The sequence below is a fragment of the Molossus molossus genome, unplaced genomic scaffold (assembly GCF_014108415.1).
Source record: "Molossus molossus isolate mMolMol1 unplaced genomic scaffold, mMolMol1.p scaffold_m16_p_12, whole genome shotgun sequence".
Lineage (NCBI taxonomy): Eukaryota > Metazoa > Chordata > Mammalia > Chiroptera > Molossidae > Molossus > Molossus molossus.
In genome coordinates, this window is record NW_023425347.1 from 34,470,684 (window position 1) to 34,486,564 (window position 15,881).

At 40.1% G+C, this 15,881-nt stretch overlaps 1 protein-coding gene across 1 annotated transcript in view; it reads left to right on the forward strand.

Moving 5' to 3' along the window:
• The window catches only part of LOC118626728 (guanylate-binding protein 5-like), a 56,102-nt gene that overhangs the window by 433 nt on the left and 39,788 nt on the right, over positions 1–15,881 (forward strand). Inside the window, 10 exon segments of the mRNA XM_036256772.1 lie at positions 1,281–1,489; positions 2,026–2,153; positions 6,486–6,595; positions 6,860–7,056; positions 7,414–7,656; positions 9,210–9,490; positions 10,243–10,455; positions 11,195–11,297; positions 11,551–11,732; positions 13,141–13,243. Of these exon segments, the coding sequence (XP_036112665.1) occupies positions 1,300–1,489; positions 2,026–2,153; positions 6,486–6,595; positions 6,860–7,056; positions 7,414–7,656; positions 9,210–9,490; positions 10,243–10,455; positions 11,195–11,297; positions 11,551–11,732; positions 13,141–13,243 (1,750 nt within the window). The 5' untranslated portion in view covers positions 1,281–1,299.

Genomic DNA, 15,881 nt, shown 5'->3' on the forward strand with positions numbered 1-15,881 from the left:
ATATCTGTATGCTGTTTTTTCTTTGCCGACTTACATCCATTTACAAAGGACATGCTTTTCTCTGCACCCGAGCTGTTTCTGTTTCCATTTATCTGTACCTAGATGATCTCCAGGGCACTGGCTATGAGGAAATGGGGAGAATGCATCTTTATAATTTTTCGAAAGCAGTCTTTACAATAAAATAGTAAGGAAATCCAAATATTTTTCTAGTAAGATTTCAGTGACAGAAAAATCGAGGGGATGATGGAGTTTTAGCCTCTGTAGTGAATAATCTATTGTAAAGTGGAAGAAAGTTGTTCTTTCTGATAAGGCAAGGTGAGTAATGAGCATTTGCTGAAATCTCAGCTAGCTTAAAAATGTTTTATCAGGTTATAGGAATTGATGACCAGAAGTTACAAAATAAATGATTACTTTTTTTTTAATCTTCACCCAAGAATATTTTTCTTTCTATTTATTTTCAGATAGAGTGAGAGGGAGAGAGAAAGAGGGGTGAGGGGAGAGAAACATCAAAGTGAGAGAGACACATCGACTGGTTGCCTCCCACGTAACCCCAACCAGGGCCAGGACAAAACCGAAAATGAGGTAAATGCCCTTGACTAGAACTGAACCTTCAACTCGTTGGTCTGTAGCCTGACACTCTAACCACTGAGTCAAACCAGTCAGGGCATGATTAAGTTTTTTTTTTTTTTTTAAATAACTTTTACTCACGTTCTCATTCCTAAAATGATTATGCTTTAAATGTTTTGATTGAAAAGAAGGAACACCAATAGCTGTATAAATTTTTTTTAAAAAAACTATGATTTGTTCAGTAATGCTATATAATGACCTGCCATTATTTAGTGTAATACATGTTGACTGGACTTTACCCTACATTACAGAAAAACAAGCTTAGATGGAATAAAAGCAAGATGTGCAATATAACAAGTAGTGGTCACAACAACTCAATATGGAGATTCAAGAAGGTAAAAACTAAGAAATATAAGCAAGCCAGAAACCAGTGGAGAAGAGTCAGATTCAAACCAGCAATAAATTCCATTCAGGAAATGGTTTTCCATATGCCCACCGAATATTGAAGGATCTCTGAGGTATCCTATAGTAGACCTCTGGCGGGCCGAGGACTTGTTTCACTGTAACCTGCTTTGCAGTCTTGTTATTTTTTAAATAATTTCTTCAGAAACTTAGGTTATGCTGGGGAGTAGTATTCCCAGGTTCAGGAAGCAAAATGACTTTCTCTGCTTAAAGACTGGAAGTTCTAATCCATCCCATCTATTTCCTTGCAGACAAGGTCACACCCTGGCCATGGCCTCCGAGATGCACATGCCAGGCCCAGTGTGCCTCATTGAGAACATCAGCGGGCAACTGGTAGTGAACCAGGAAGCTCTGAAGACCCTGTCTGCCTTCACACAGCCTCTGGTCGTGGTGGCCATTGTGGGTCCCTACCGCACTGGCAAATCCTACCTGATGAACAAGCTGGCCGGGAAGAAAGAGGGTGAGTGACACCAGCAAAGCTCTGCTGAGTGCTTTCTCTTCACCCACACTCCCAGCATGAGTATGAGCCACCAGGAAAGGTGGAGATGGGGAGGAATATTGAAAGGCAATGTTTGGGCTACTGCTGGCTAGTTATCATCTGGGAGATAAAGGACAGAGGTCTGTTCCTGAAATATCACCTCGTTTACTTTTTACTCAGTATCTCATTGGAAAAAACAAAATATTTTCCAATCCTAAGGAGTAAGATACCAATAAAATAGTATATATATTTATATACATATATATAATTATGAACTATTAAAATTTTAGTAGCATAATATTCTTGTAAAAAAAAAAATAAGAGCATCACGTTTTCAATCTGTGGTACTTGATAATCTTACTTTCCCATCTCTCTATTGCAGTTTAGATCAATACTGGTTTTACTGGTTTTACTTTCTTCCATCTCCACATCTTGCTCTCCTTAAACCCTAGTTTAATTGTCAAGGACTTCTCCAGTTTCCAGATCCCCTCATCCATTACCTCTCACCCCCCCTGCAGGCTTCTCTGTTGACTCCACGGTGCAGTCTCACACCAAGGGCATCTGGATGTGGTGTGTGCCTCATCCTGAGAAGCCAGACCACACCCTCGTTCTGCTTGACACGGAGGGACTCGGAGATGTGGAGAAGGTAGGCAACAGGGATTGTGTTGGGATCAACTTTCTCATCTCTGAACTTCTTTACAGAGATTTTTTTTTTTGTACTTCCACTTGACCAGAGCATATCTTTATGATTGCCCCCTTTCTATGTTTAATGGTCAAAGTTTGGAAGCCTAAAGTGAGAAAAATATATTTCTTAGCCAAAGTCATGATGGGGAGCTGGACAGTTAACCATAATGCAGAAAGACGATGCAAATAAATTCATTGTCGCAAGTCTGAGCCTGCAGAGAATCGTGATTAGCACTAGGCTCTGGGTCAGAGGAAATTGAGTTCAAATTGGGGCTCTGGTGCTTTGACTATGACAAGCAAGAGTAAATGTACTTAAATCTTTGATTTGCCTTTGGTCTTATCCATCTTATCATTTCAACATACATGCATTTTTTTCTACCTCTATGCTGGTAAGTGTTTAACAACCAACCTACTGGGGGCAGAGAAGGGACAGCGCTTTGACTTGTAGTACTTGCCAGTTTTCTAAATGCACACCCCCCCCCCCCCATAGCTGATTGCAAGCTTCCAACGAAGTCACTAAACCCAGGCTTTGGAATTGATGTACATGATCAGCTCCTGTGGGCTGGTGTAATCTGGCTCTAATACACAACTGTATGTTTCCCTTCGGCTACCTCTGTTGTTTAGGGTTTTTCTGCTTTTGATTTACCACAAATTCATATGGTAATATGAATTTATGCCCAAGTTTCCTCATCTATAACATGGACATAGTTATAAATCTACCCCACTGTGTAGTTTTGAGTATTAGATAAGATAATGTAAACTGCCTTGGTATAATAAGTTCTCTCTCTCTCTCTCTCTCTCTTTATATGTATACACACACATATATAATGCATATAGGCCACCTTTCTTGTATACAATTGAAAATCTTTATTTTAAGTACTCTAGTTACCCCATTAACTTAGCAAATACTTAACTAATTAAAAGAGGGACTGGGGAGTTTAAAGCATCTGGTTCCATATAAAATAATCAATGCTAGGAGGAGGCAGGATGGCTGTAGTCTAGGGAAGTTCCATCTACTAGTTCCCAGCACCAGATCGGACTTGTGGCAAAACTGCACAACATTCAACTTGAAAAACCAGCTGAAATCCAGCTGATCTGAAATACTGTGAGTGGGGAGCACGGAGAGGGGCAGGGGAAGATGCGGACTGGGTTAGACAACATGCAGCTGGCGGAGGGAGGTGCACAGCCCAGCCCCTGCCCCCAGGGAGCATGGGGTTTCAGCCCCATGCAGGGATTTCCCAAACCAGAGCAACAGAGAAGGAAGGGGAGCCCACATAAACATCAGGCAGTGCTGATTTGGTCTGCCTGGGAGACTCAGACTACGCTATTCCAGGCAAAGAGGGAGTGTTTAGTTACATCATGAGCCTGGGAAGCTCGCCCAGATATGTGTCCATGGGAGGGACCAATAAACAGAACTCCGGGCCTGTGCACAGGTCTAAGTGGTTCAGCCAGCAGTGAATCTGAAGGCTGAACCACTGAGGTTATTATTCTCTGAAAGAACCTTCAGCAGAGACCAGGAAGGGGGCCAGAGAGAGTGCCCTGGAAAAGAGGTGCAGGCCTCTCCACCTGGAGGCAAGAAGAGGAGTCCCCTCTCCCACTTGTGGAAGGGCTCTGGGCTGGAAATCTGCAGCCCTGTGGCTTGACCTGTTGCCACAGGGACTCAGACAGCTGGCCTGGTGGGAGCCTGGGCAGCAATCCTTCCTAGCGAGACCCGAGAGCTGGATGTGCTGAAAAATTAGAGAGCCAAATGGGACTGGATTTTGTTTGTTTTATTTTATTTATTTATTTTTTAAACTGCTGGTGGGAATGCAGACCAGTGTAGCCACTATGGAAAACTGTATGGAGTCTTCCTAAAAAAATTAAAAGTGTAACTGCCATTTGACCCAGCAATCCCACTTCTGGGACTATATCCTAAGAATCCCAAAATACCAAGCAGAAAATATATATGCACCCATATGTTCAAAGCAGTGTTATTTACAACATCTAAGATCTGAAAACAGCCCAAGTGCCCATCAGTAGATGAGTGGATAAAAAAGCTGTGGTGCATTCACACAATGGAATGCTATGCAGCTGTAAAAAGAAGCACCCTTTGCAGCAACATAGATGGACGTGGGGACAATTATGCTAAGTGAAAAGGCTAGTTAAAGAAAAACAAGTATCGCATGATCTCACTTATATGTAGAATCTAATGAACAAAATAAATCGATGAACAAAATAGATCAAGAGATATGGAAGCAGGGAACAGACGGATGAATCTCAGAAGGCAGCAGGGGCTAAGGGAGTGCAGGAAGAAGTTAACCGAAGAATGTACATGTATGTATGCATAGCCCAAGGACACAGGTAATTGTGCAGTGAAAACCTGGGGTGGAGCAGGAGCTGGGTAAAGGCAGGAAGAAGGGGTAAAATAGGGGACATCTGTAATAATGTCAACAATAAAAAATAAACCTAAAAAAAAAAAAAAAATCAAAGCTGGAATCCAGAGAGACAAGTCATCCCAAATCTGAGGCAAATGCCATACAGGAATATAAAATTCACATACACTGAAATTCTTATTTTATATGTAGTTTAATGCATTTGTTTTATAATTGATTAATATTTATAAACAAAAAGATTCTAGTTTAATTTAAACAAATTTTCCTTTGTAGGGTAGGTAGTCTTTTCCTAAAAATTGATTTCCTTATATAATTGAAGTTTGGAAAGAACTATGCTATGTTTGCCATTTTGTAAATATGATAGGATAATTAATACTACATGCTGTATAAACCTCCAAATTTCAGTGACACTTTTTTGACGGTTAAAAGTGTTCATTGCAACATGCATATATTTTTTAATTAAAATAGAAAATTTCAGAAAATAATAAAATATAAATGTTGACTTAGAAGATTATATATATATATATATATATATATATATATATATATATATATATAAAATGATGACAAAAGTCTGAGAAATGTAGTTTAATGAAGAATCAATGTGAGTCAAAGATATAATTTTTCAGTACAGCATTTCTTTCATTGCTGCTGAGAGGGAATCCAGACATTCTGTGAGTATAGAGAAGGCCCCATTTCTTGTGGTGTTGCAGCAAGTCTTATGTTCTTTACATGTGGAGGGATGGTCCATGCAGGAGCTAACCAGTGTGTACAGCTTGTGGAGGAGGAGTCCAGCCCAGGACGCAACCAGTGGTCTCAGGGATCCTCTGGTGGAGGTGGAGGTAGATGCGGGCAGCACAACTGGCAGCTGGAGAGGCCCAGGTGGAGAGAAGGGAAAAGTGCTGCTTTAAGACCCAGGTCCAGGATCAGGACTTGGCTCCTGGCGACCTGGCAGGTTTGGAAAAGCAGCTCGTGAGGTGGAGATTTTCACAACCTCTTCCAGGGACTTGAGCGTCTTTAGCATCTCTGCCATCTCCTCCTCTTGCCTAGAGCCTTTAGATCTCTCTTCCTTCAGTTTGTGAACCAGGGACGTCATTTCCTGTCTCGGGGTCCAGTAGGTCATGGTCACCTTTCTGCAAACGTCACAAGGCCGGGTATATTTAATGATTCTTTCTCAAACCTGGTGACTTCTAAAGATGACTTGATCTGCACACTCTTCTCTCGCTGCACTCAACTTGTCCATGAGCTGGCATTTCTCCTCTATCTATCTGGCCAGGGCTTTTGCCAGTCGACATAAAGTCGACTTTGAACAGACTGAACAAGTCTGACTGTAAATACCAGACCCACCAGGAAGCCAATGACAGGTGGACACACCAGTATCTCCCACTAGAGGAGGTGGACAGGAAGGCGGGGACTCTGACCATTGGACAGCAGTTCAAACGCATCCTCTCCCAGCTTTCCAAGAACTGGGCCAAAGCCCAGCTCTACAGAGGACCACAGAACCTCCAAGGACCATCCATACAGGGTCTGCCTAGTCACCATGGAGCCTCCGGCCACAACAGATCCAGTGATAGATACCCCAACATTCCACCTGGAACCAGCCAACAATAGCAACCCTGATGGGTCATCAGTGATATGGTTGACATGGGAGGAGATGTGCAAATGATTTTCCTCATCTCCATGACTACCAAAAGATCATTCTCCATCCCTACCTGTATATTTTTATATCAGTATAAATTGAAACAGTGAAAATAGCAAAATAAAGTTATCGATGCTAATGACAGAACTAGTCTATTCAATGTATATGCTTCTCAAATCATTTTACTCTGTCTCATTTAACACTGTAGGTCATGGGCTAATTTTGAATGATTGCTCATCTGGAACTGTCATGAGATGTGACTTAAATTTGTTTTGACTTGTAGAATGACAAGAACAATGATACTCAGATCTTTGCACTGGCGATACTACTGAGTAGCACCTTTGTTTACAACACCATGAACAAAATTGACCAGAGGACCATCGATTTACTGCAGTATCCTTTTATGATTCAGGATGACACCAAAGCCAGAGAGAAATCTTCTATCCACCAGCTGTGTTTATAAGTCCTTAGAATCAAACACAAAAATAAAAATGTGATAAACATTAAAAGTAGAAGAAAAACATCCCTTAAATTTACTGATGATGTGATGAATTGGTTACCTCCAAAAGAGAACAAAGTGGTATAGGGATGTATGGAGTTCAATACGGGCTTAGCTGCAATCCCGTTTCCAACCTGCTTTCCTTAATTATATCTCAGTTATGTAACAGAGTTGTCCGATCTGCTCAGAAGAGTATCTTCAACGGATCTTGATGGGGTTGAAGATGCAGTTGATGCTGTGAGCTTCCGTCCAGACTTAGTGTGGACTCTGCGAGATTTCTACCTTTCCCTGGAAGCAGATGGGCAACAGATCACAGCAGATGACTACCTGGAGAATTCACTGAAGCTGAAAGAAGGTAGCAGGGCCTTCAGTTTTGGAAAGAGAGAAAAGTAATACAACCATATCTCTGGGTGTAGGTGGTTACATGGATAATTTCCTATATTTAATCACCTGGCTAAACTGCCAAGTAAATAATTAATACTACTATCTTAAATGAACTAATAGATTCACTATGAAATTGTGTTACTCATCGATTTGGGAGCAAACTATTTTTGTTCTTCCTTTCCTCGTTGGGTTACCTTTTAACATTTTGCTTAGGGTTTGTGGAGATGTTGAAATAAATCACTAAGGAGGAAGGCAAATTTATTTATAGAAAATACATTAAAATAAATGCTAGTCTTATACTAAATAAATCCTATGTTTTTTTCCCCAGACACTGATCAAAGTCATCAAAATTTCAATTTGCCCCGTCGTTGTATACAGAAATTCTTTGCAACAAAGAAATGCTTTGTCTTTGACCAGCCCATTCACCGGAAGAAGCTTGCCCAGCTTCAGACACTGCAAAACGATGAACTGGATCCTGACTTTGTGCAACAACTGGCAGATTTCTGTTCCTACATCTTTCACCATTCCAAGACTAAGTCTCTTTCAGGAGACATCAAGGTCAATGGACCTCGTGAGTGCCTTTTTAAGAATTTTCCTTCAACTCCACATAAAGAATAGGGCACTGTTAAAAGTTTCTCCTATCAATGTCAATGTTAAAAATGCATAGTCAGTTACTACCAAGAAAATTGTATGAATCACATTTATTAAGTTCAGTGGGTACCAAAAACATCCCTAGTGATTTTTTTAGTGATGCTTCTAAAGTAGGATAAGATAGGAATATAGTCTGAAGAAAATGTCAAGTTAAAGAGTTCTATTGAGCCCTGGCTGATCTGGCTCAGTGGTTAAAGTGTCTGCCTGTGGATCAAAGGGCCATGGGTTTGATTCCCATTCAAGAGCACATACTTGGGTTGCACGTTTGGGAGGCAACCAATCGATGTGTCTCTCTCACATCGATCTTTTTCTCTCTCTCTCTCCCACTGCCTTCCACTCTACCTAAAAATCAATGAAAAAATACTCTTGGGTGAGGATTAACAACAACAAAGAGTTCTATTCATACGTGGCCCACTGCTGCACTAGACTAACCACATATACACCGGATACTTATTATGTCACAGTCTTTGATAAGCACAAGATGGGAACATACACGTTTCTCTGTAGAAATGGAACTTATTTGATACAAACCTCAAACAAACAAAGGCTCAAGTTGTCTAGCACCCTAAAAGAAATCTAAGTAGACATCTTGGTCCAGTTTTTTTCTAAAGACTTTGTCTCACAACCTTATAAATTATTGCTATGCTCTAGAGAGCAACAATTTTCAACAGATGTGCCTCAAGAATTGTTAAAACATTCAATACCTGACTATTTTCTTAGAGGCACTGACCTCTTTTCCCTTTGATTGTCAAATAAAATTTTAAAAATGACAACAGCCAACACAACAATAGCCATCTGGTGTGAATGAATCAAAATGATACCTTTTTTTTTTTGTCAGATTCACAATATATATCTATATATTTTGGTGTGCCGCAAATTTTAATAATTAGCTTATGTGTGACATGAGATGAAAAAGGTTGAAAATCACTGCTCTAGAGGGTCGATGAGTGAAAATAAAAGTATGCAAATCAAAAGGAAGACAAATAGGAAATTCTAACAGAGAGTAATGCGACCTAGTCTGGTTTGCTCACTTTGTGGTTTTTCAGCTAACACGTCCCAGCTTTACATACTGAAGTGGAAAAGAAAGGGGAATTCTGAAGGGAAGTGAAACCTGTGGAAGAGGGAAAGAAAGGAAAGAGTAAACAGGCAAAAGGTCTATAGCAATCTAGTCAAATGAATACTCATAACAAAAAACTTCCTCATTTCTAAACAGAAAAAAAAATAAATGGCATGTGGATGATCACATAGATCTTGAGATTTATCCTTTGAACACTTTCTTTTCCCAAAGAAGGAAAGATCTGGCCTCTTAGCTATGCTATTTTCTGAAAAGAACTAATCTGTGCCCCTTGAACACTATATAGAGAACTGAAAAAGCGCAGGCAATACAGTTACATCAACATTCTCAGAACTACCCAGTTTAGAGCATGCTCTCTTTTTCTGCAAATAATGCAAGCATCTCTTTCCCCTGTGAAGATCTAGAAAGCTTGGTGCTGAAATATGTCAATGCCATCAGCAGTGGGAAGCTGCCCTGCATGGAGAACTCAGTCGTGGCCTTGGCCCAGATCAAGAACTCAGCCGCAGTACAAAAGGCCATTGCCCACTATGACCAGCAGATGGCTGGGAAGGTGCAGCTGCCCACAGAAACCCTCCAGGAGCTGCTGGACCTGCACAGGGACAGTGAGAAAGAGGCCATCGAAGTCTTCATCAAGAATTCCTTCAAGGATGAGGACCAAAGGTTCCAGAAGGAATTAGGGGTAATTAATTTCTTTGCTCCCACTCATGGGGCTTACATGTAATATAAGTAAAAGTATTGCTATGAAATGCAAAATGGTGACTAAATTAAGAAAAGCAATTCTCACTAGACTGGAAAATAATGACTATTACTTATTTGACCAAGATATCAGAGTTATTCTTAAAACAGACAAACAAACACATAAGCACATAACTATTCTGGGTCCTGTGGATTCTGATATGTTCACACACATACAACTCACCATGTTAAAGAATAAAATGAATTTTATTTTTTTAAAAATTGTATTCATAAAGTATTAATTAACTTTTCTCTTCTATTAATCAACTAGACAGAATTGCCAAGTGGATGTACTAAAATATCATGTCTTCGGGCTTAACAGCATACACTCATATCATTCTAGTCAATAATTCCACATCACCTCCTCATTGGGAATCCGGGGCCTAGTAAATTCTGAAACAAGGAATGGTTGTAAACGAGTCGGCTGCATTCAAAATGAGGGCATGAGGCTTGAGATCTGCATTCTGAAGATCACATCTAAAGCAGAAATAGCAAGAGAAAGGGGTTTCAGGAGATCTGAAAACAAAACTAAAGTCATTTTTCTACTCTGTATCACCCTTGGAACTTTTCCTGGTTTGGTAGCAAGGGTGTAGTCTTGTTGTACTTCTCTAGTTTCTAGAAACACAATCGAGAATCATTTCTAGAAGTACTGAAGTGTCGCTAACATCTTTTCCATGGGTCTTTGTCCCTTTGAAGACCTTGCTAGAAGAAAAACAGAACCACTTTTGTAAGCAGAACGCGGAGGCCTCATCGGAGCGTTGCTCAGCTTTACTTCGGGATATTTTTGGTCCTCTAGAACAAAATGTGAAGCAGGGGATTTATTCAAAGCCAGGAGGGCATTGCCTCTTCATTCAGAAGACAGAAGAGCTGAAGGCAAAATACTATCAGGAGCCCAAGAAAGGAATACAGGTATCCCTAGTTTCATATATTAATTGTGAAAAATTGTTGGGAGGTAGGGGCAGGCTTCTTTCAAAAGACAGGAAGAAAATATTTATACTCTACTGATAGCTGTGCAATTAAACTGAACTATCACCATAATCACCAGACTTTTACTGCGAACAAAGAGACTTTTGGGGTTACATAGGACAGAATTCCAGCATTTAAAACTAATTTAAGAAAAAAAGGTAATTCATTGGCTTACTTGAAACAATTTAAATTTAGTGGCAACTACAGCAACATTCAGGAATTGAAACAATGTCATCGGTTTTCCCCTTCCTTTTTTTCTTCCCAACTTCCACTTCCTTTTCTGTTCTGTCTTCCTGGATAATGGCTTTATATTCAGACAGCAAAGACAACACCAACATCTCCAAGCTTAATTAAATCTTCTGCCCTCAGTCTCAGGAAAGAGAGAGCATCCCCCCCCCCCCCCCGCCCCAGCATCTGTATCAGTCTTTCAAACACCCAAGTTGAGCATTTTCTCACCTGTACTAAAACTGTTCGTATCAAGTGGACCTGGGTACTCTGATCAGCCCTCCCAGAGTCTGTGCCCACCCCTGTGACAGAAGAGGCTTGGTTGACTGTTCCTCTTAAGTGCTGGCCGAGGAGCTCTGGGGAGGAAAAGATATTGGGAAGAAAAAGAAATAAAAAGGTTTACAACATGTCTCATCAGCATTTCCTACTACTCACTGCATGATTTGGGGGTTTCTAGGCTGAAGAAGCTCTGCAAAAATATTTAGAGTCCAAGAAGTCTGTGAGTGATGCCATTCTACAGACGGACCAGGCTCTCACAGCGAGGGAAAAGCAGATGCAAGGTGAGAGGCAGCAGGAAGCGATGTGAGACAGAACTCGCTGCACATTTTTAATTAATTTGGCCTGGTTTGCATGGGATCATTACACTAGAGCGAGAAAAGCTTTATCTGAGTAGGGTGGGTACTGTCCACTGAAAAGGAAAAATGGCTCTAGGGAATGTTGTCTGTGCAGCAGCAACAATAACAAACAGGAGCAAAAGACAGAAGGAAGGGACACTTGAATTCTAGAGCGGTTTGTCCTTGTCTTCTTTCTCAGAAGCACGTTTGAAAGCACAGGCTGCAGAGGCTGAAGCACAAAGGTTGGCGGAAGCTCAAAGGCAGCACCAGCAAATGATGCAGCAGAGGGAGAGAGAGCATCAGGAGCACCTGAGACAAATGGAGATCATCAGAGCCCAACGTCAGGCAGAAGCGCAGAGGGCTTTGGAACGCCGGCTCCAGGTACTCACCCGTTATTTCATCTCAGAATTGAACCATATCTCCCTCTCTGTCTCCATAAGAGCAGGCAGCAATGACAAAGGCAGAGGCAGCATAATATTATGGCTCAGGACAAGGACCCTAGAGTTAGACAGCCTGATAAGAAGCCCAGCTCCACATCTTACTAAATATATGGTTTGGGCGAGTTATCTGTCCCCTCTTTTCCTTGGTTTTCACTTGTGGAAAATGGAGACAGTAATAGTACCTGTGTGGTAGCGTATTTTAATAATTAAATGAGTCAGGATTTGTGTTGAGATTGGTGCTGAGTACAGAATAAGCACTATACTTCGTTAAATAAAATCCAAGGACATTTCTAACTCACAGTAGTTAGTCTCTTCTGTTATGTGGTTTATTGCTATAAATAACCTCTTTTGGGTCATAGATTACCTTGTTGAATTAACTTCATATGACTGTGTCGATGTCCCTGTCTTTGTCTTAATTGTCACTTGTTCTGAAGGCTTTTGACTTGCAGAGTTTGTTTCATCCAGTCCCTTAGTCTCATCACCACTCATTAAGCAGTGGTTCCTATTTACCAAGTTCTGTAGAAAATCCTTCACATGCATTCCCTCATCCTAATCTGTTCACTGAGGAGCAGAACCATTATGTCTCCATTTTTCTTATTGAAAGCATCTCGTTCCAAAGAGATAACTAAATGCCACTATCACACAGCCTCGCCAGTTATCCAAACTGCCTTCCTAGTGAGTGAGAACTGCACTGCTTTTATTTCTGAAAACCTAGCATGAAATTCTTATGTGAGCACCTCCACCAGGGTGACCAGTCTACCTGTAGGTCCTAGTTTTCCAGGTGATATTCCAAGACCTTTTTGTGATTACAATCTACACTGAAGGGCAGTTTGGTCAACCTAGAGTTCTTAATCCCTCACTATTTCCCCTACTTCTCCCCATAATTGTGGAGAGCTGAAACAAATTCTCTGCTCCAAGGCTCAGACTCTTCACCTGATGGTGAATGTCACCTGGACGCCCAGTTGTTGCATTAGCCTGTCCTGGGAGAACTAGATCTGACATTCTTCTGTATACAAACGATCACTGAGGTCAAGGTGTGACTCAGACTGCCCAAGAAGGAAGGGGGAAGGGACCTCAGGATGTAATTTGTGAGACACCCAGTCTTAGGAATTGAGAGATGGTGATGTTTCTGCCGCTAGAGAAAGAGATATGGAAGAATTACTCAGGTAGGAAACCAAAACTGAGAAGTAAAATGGCCATGAATAGAAAAAAATAATTCAGGGGCTGTCTTTTGTTTTGATGGCTTAAAATAAATAAGGAAAGTCAATAATTTTGGCCTATTCCCTGCACCCCACTGATGTGGATATTACTGTTTGTTAAGCTTTTTATTTTTATTTATCACTCTCCAGGAAGAGGCTGAAAAGCAGAAGGCAATGATTCAAGCTGAACAGATGAGACTTCAGAACGAGGTCCTGAGGCTACAGCAGAGCATCCGCTCACACAATGATGATTGTATCTTGTTATAAAGCTAAACATCAGAACTTCTCTTCAGGTTCACCTTCACTGAAGATAGAAGGGAACTATCAAACTTGGGAGAATTTCCATTTAAATAAGTTTTATAATAATTATATCAAGCTTTTGTGTTGTTATGAAGTTATGATGCTCACAATTGGTAAAATGTGTATTTCAGTGGCTTAAATGATGATTACTTTCTTAAGGAGATTATGAATTATAATAATATAGGACATTTGACCACTGTGTTTTTTTGGCAGAGATATTGGACTGTTTCTCTCAGGGGAAACTTTCTCTTGTGCCTCAACGCCACCTCCCTGCTTTTCTCAGGGGATACTGGAAGTGACCTAGGGGTGTGGCTCACAACAGGCTGTCACGTGGAACTTGATCAAAGTCTTGAGCTCAGGTGGGCATCACTCCTGCCAAGTAGTGGATGCTGGATGTGATCCGAGGGAAGCATCAATTAACCTAGCTTCTTAGTGGAGACATGTATGGTTCTCAACTGGGTAGAAGCTGGTCAACCTATGGGCAGTGATGTGACTACTGGTCATGGTCAGTAGAGAGTTTGCTTAGATTTCAAACTATAAGCAGTAACACTGAGGTGAAGCAGAGGTGCTCCAGAATATGGAAGGAACTACCACCATGCAAACTGTGTCATAGGCCTCAGAGCTAAAGAAGCCTTTCCTTTATGTTACCCTCACCAAGGGCATAACTTAAACAGGATTTTATATCACAAAGCAATGTACACTGGATTAAATAAGTGTGTGCTGTGTCTTCATAATCTAGAGCCTGTAGATGAATGGTACAAGGAATGCCAGATAATGTGCCAAAATATCTCATGGGCTCATTTTATTTTATTCTTATAATGCTGTTTTCTTAATTGTTTGCCACCATATATGAAAGCCTACTGATTTTCCTTAAAAACTATGAATTGTATACATATATGTCTATACATTATTTTAACCATAAAGATCCATAAAAAATTTAAATGACTCTACTACTTTGTTTCCCTAGTTGTTAAAAGTATGTGGAGGCCTGTAGAGTTTCCCTAAGAAGATTAAGAATTACTTTAATACTGAAAATAAAACACATTTATCAGTCTTTTTATTTGTTTTTTATTTCTTTGTTTTGTCTACAGTAAAATGGGCTTCAAAAATTATAAATTCATTACATAAAGCTTTATGTTTGTTTTCCTTAAATTTTTTATTTATAGAAGGTATTTCCCTCTTGGATTATATAATAGGAGCTTCACCTGTTTTAGTAGCTCAAAACATAATTTACTTATTTACAAAAGAAAATCAGATACATTTTAATCTGTCTTTTTTTTTCAAACTTATCTTTATTGTTGAATGTATTACAGATGTCCCCTCTTTTTGTCCCCAATGATCCCCTCCTCCCCAAACCCTCCCCTACTACTGTCTTCCCCACACTGTTCTTTGTGTCCATTTGTTGTGCATATAAGCATCGAAGTTCCTGGTTTATCTCATCCTGCCCTCCCTCCCCACTTTCCTTCAAGATTCATCAATACTTCTTAATCCCTACATCTTTTTCATCCAACCCTCCTCCCATCTTGTAAGCAACAATAAGTTCTCTGTATCTATGAGTCTGTTTCTGTTCTGCTTGTTCATTTTGTTTGTAGATTCAATTGTTGATAGATACGTATTAATTACCATTTTATTGTTCACATTTTTGTTCTTCTTCTCCTTCAAGAGGACCCTTCAACATTTCATATAATACTGGTTTAGTGGTGATAAACTCCTTTAGCTTTTTCTTGTCTGGGAAACTCTTCATATGCCCATCGACTGACAATGATAGCTTGGCAGGATACAGTAATCTTGGTTGTAGGTCATTGCTTTTCATTACCTTGAATATCTCTTGCCACTCCTTTCTGGCCTGTAAAGTTTCTTTTGAGCAATCAGCAATAGTCTTATGAAAGCTCCTTTGTAGGTGATGAACTGCTTTTCTCTTGCTGCTTTTAAGATTCTTTCTTTGTCTTTAACCTTTGCATTTTGAGGATGATGTGCTTTGGTGTGGACCTCTTGGGGTTCATCTTGTTTGAGACTCTCTGTGCTTCCTGGACTTGTATGTCTGTTTCCTTCAACATGTTAGGGAAGTTTTCTATCATTATGTTTTCAAATAGGTTTTCAATTTCTTGCTCCTTCTCTTCTCCTTCTGGCACCCCCATGATGCGAATGCTGGCATGCTTGAAGTTGTCACAGAGGTTCCTTACACTAACCTCATTTTTTTGGATTCTTTTTTTTTTTTCTTTTTGCTGATCTGATTGCGTGTTTTTTGCTTCCATATATTCCAAATTGATGGTTTGTTTCTTGGCTTTACCTACTCTAGTATTGATTCTCTGTAAAGTATTCATTATTTCAGTTAGTGCTTCCTTCATTACTGACTGGTCCTTTTTTATGTTGTTGATGTCCTTACTAAATTCCTTGAAGGTTTTTCTCCTTAAGTTCCTTGAAGTTCTCATTATGTTTTTTGAAGTTCTCACTAAGTTCCTTGAGTATCCTTATAACCAGTGTTTTCAACTTTGCATCTGATTAATTATTTATCTTTATTTTGTTTAGTTCTTTTCCAGGAGTTTTGTTTTTTCCTTTCATTTGGGACATGTTTCTTTGTCTGCTCATTT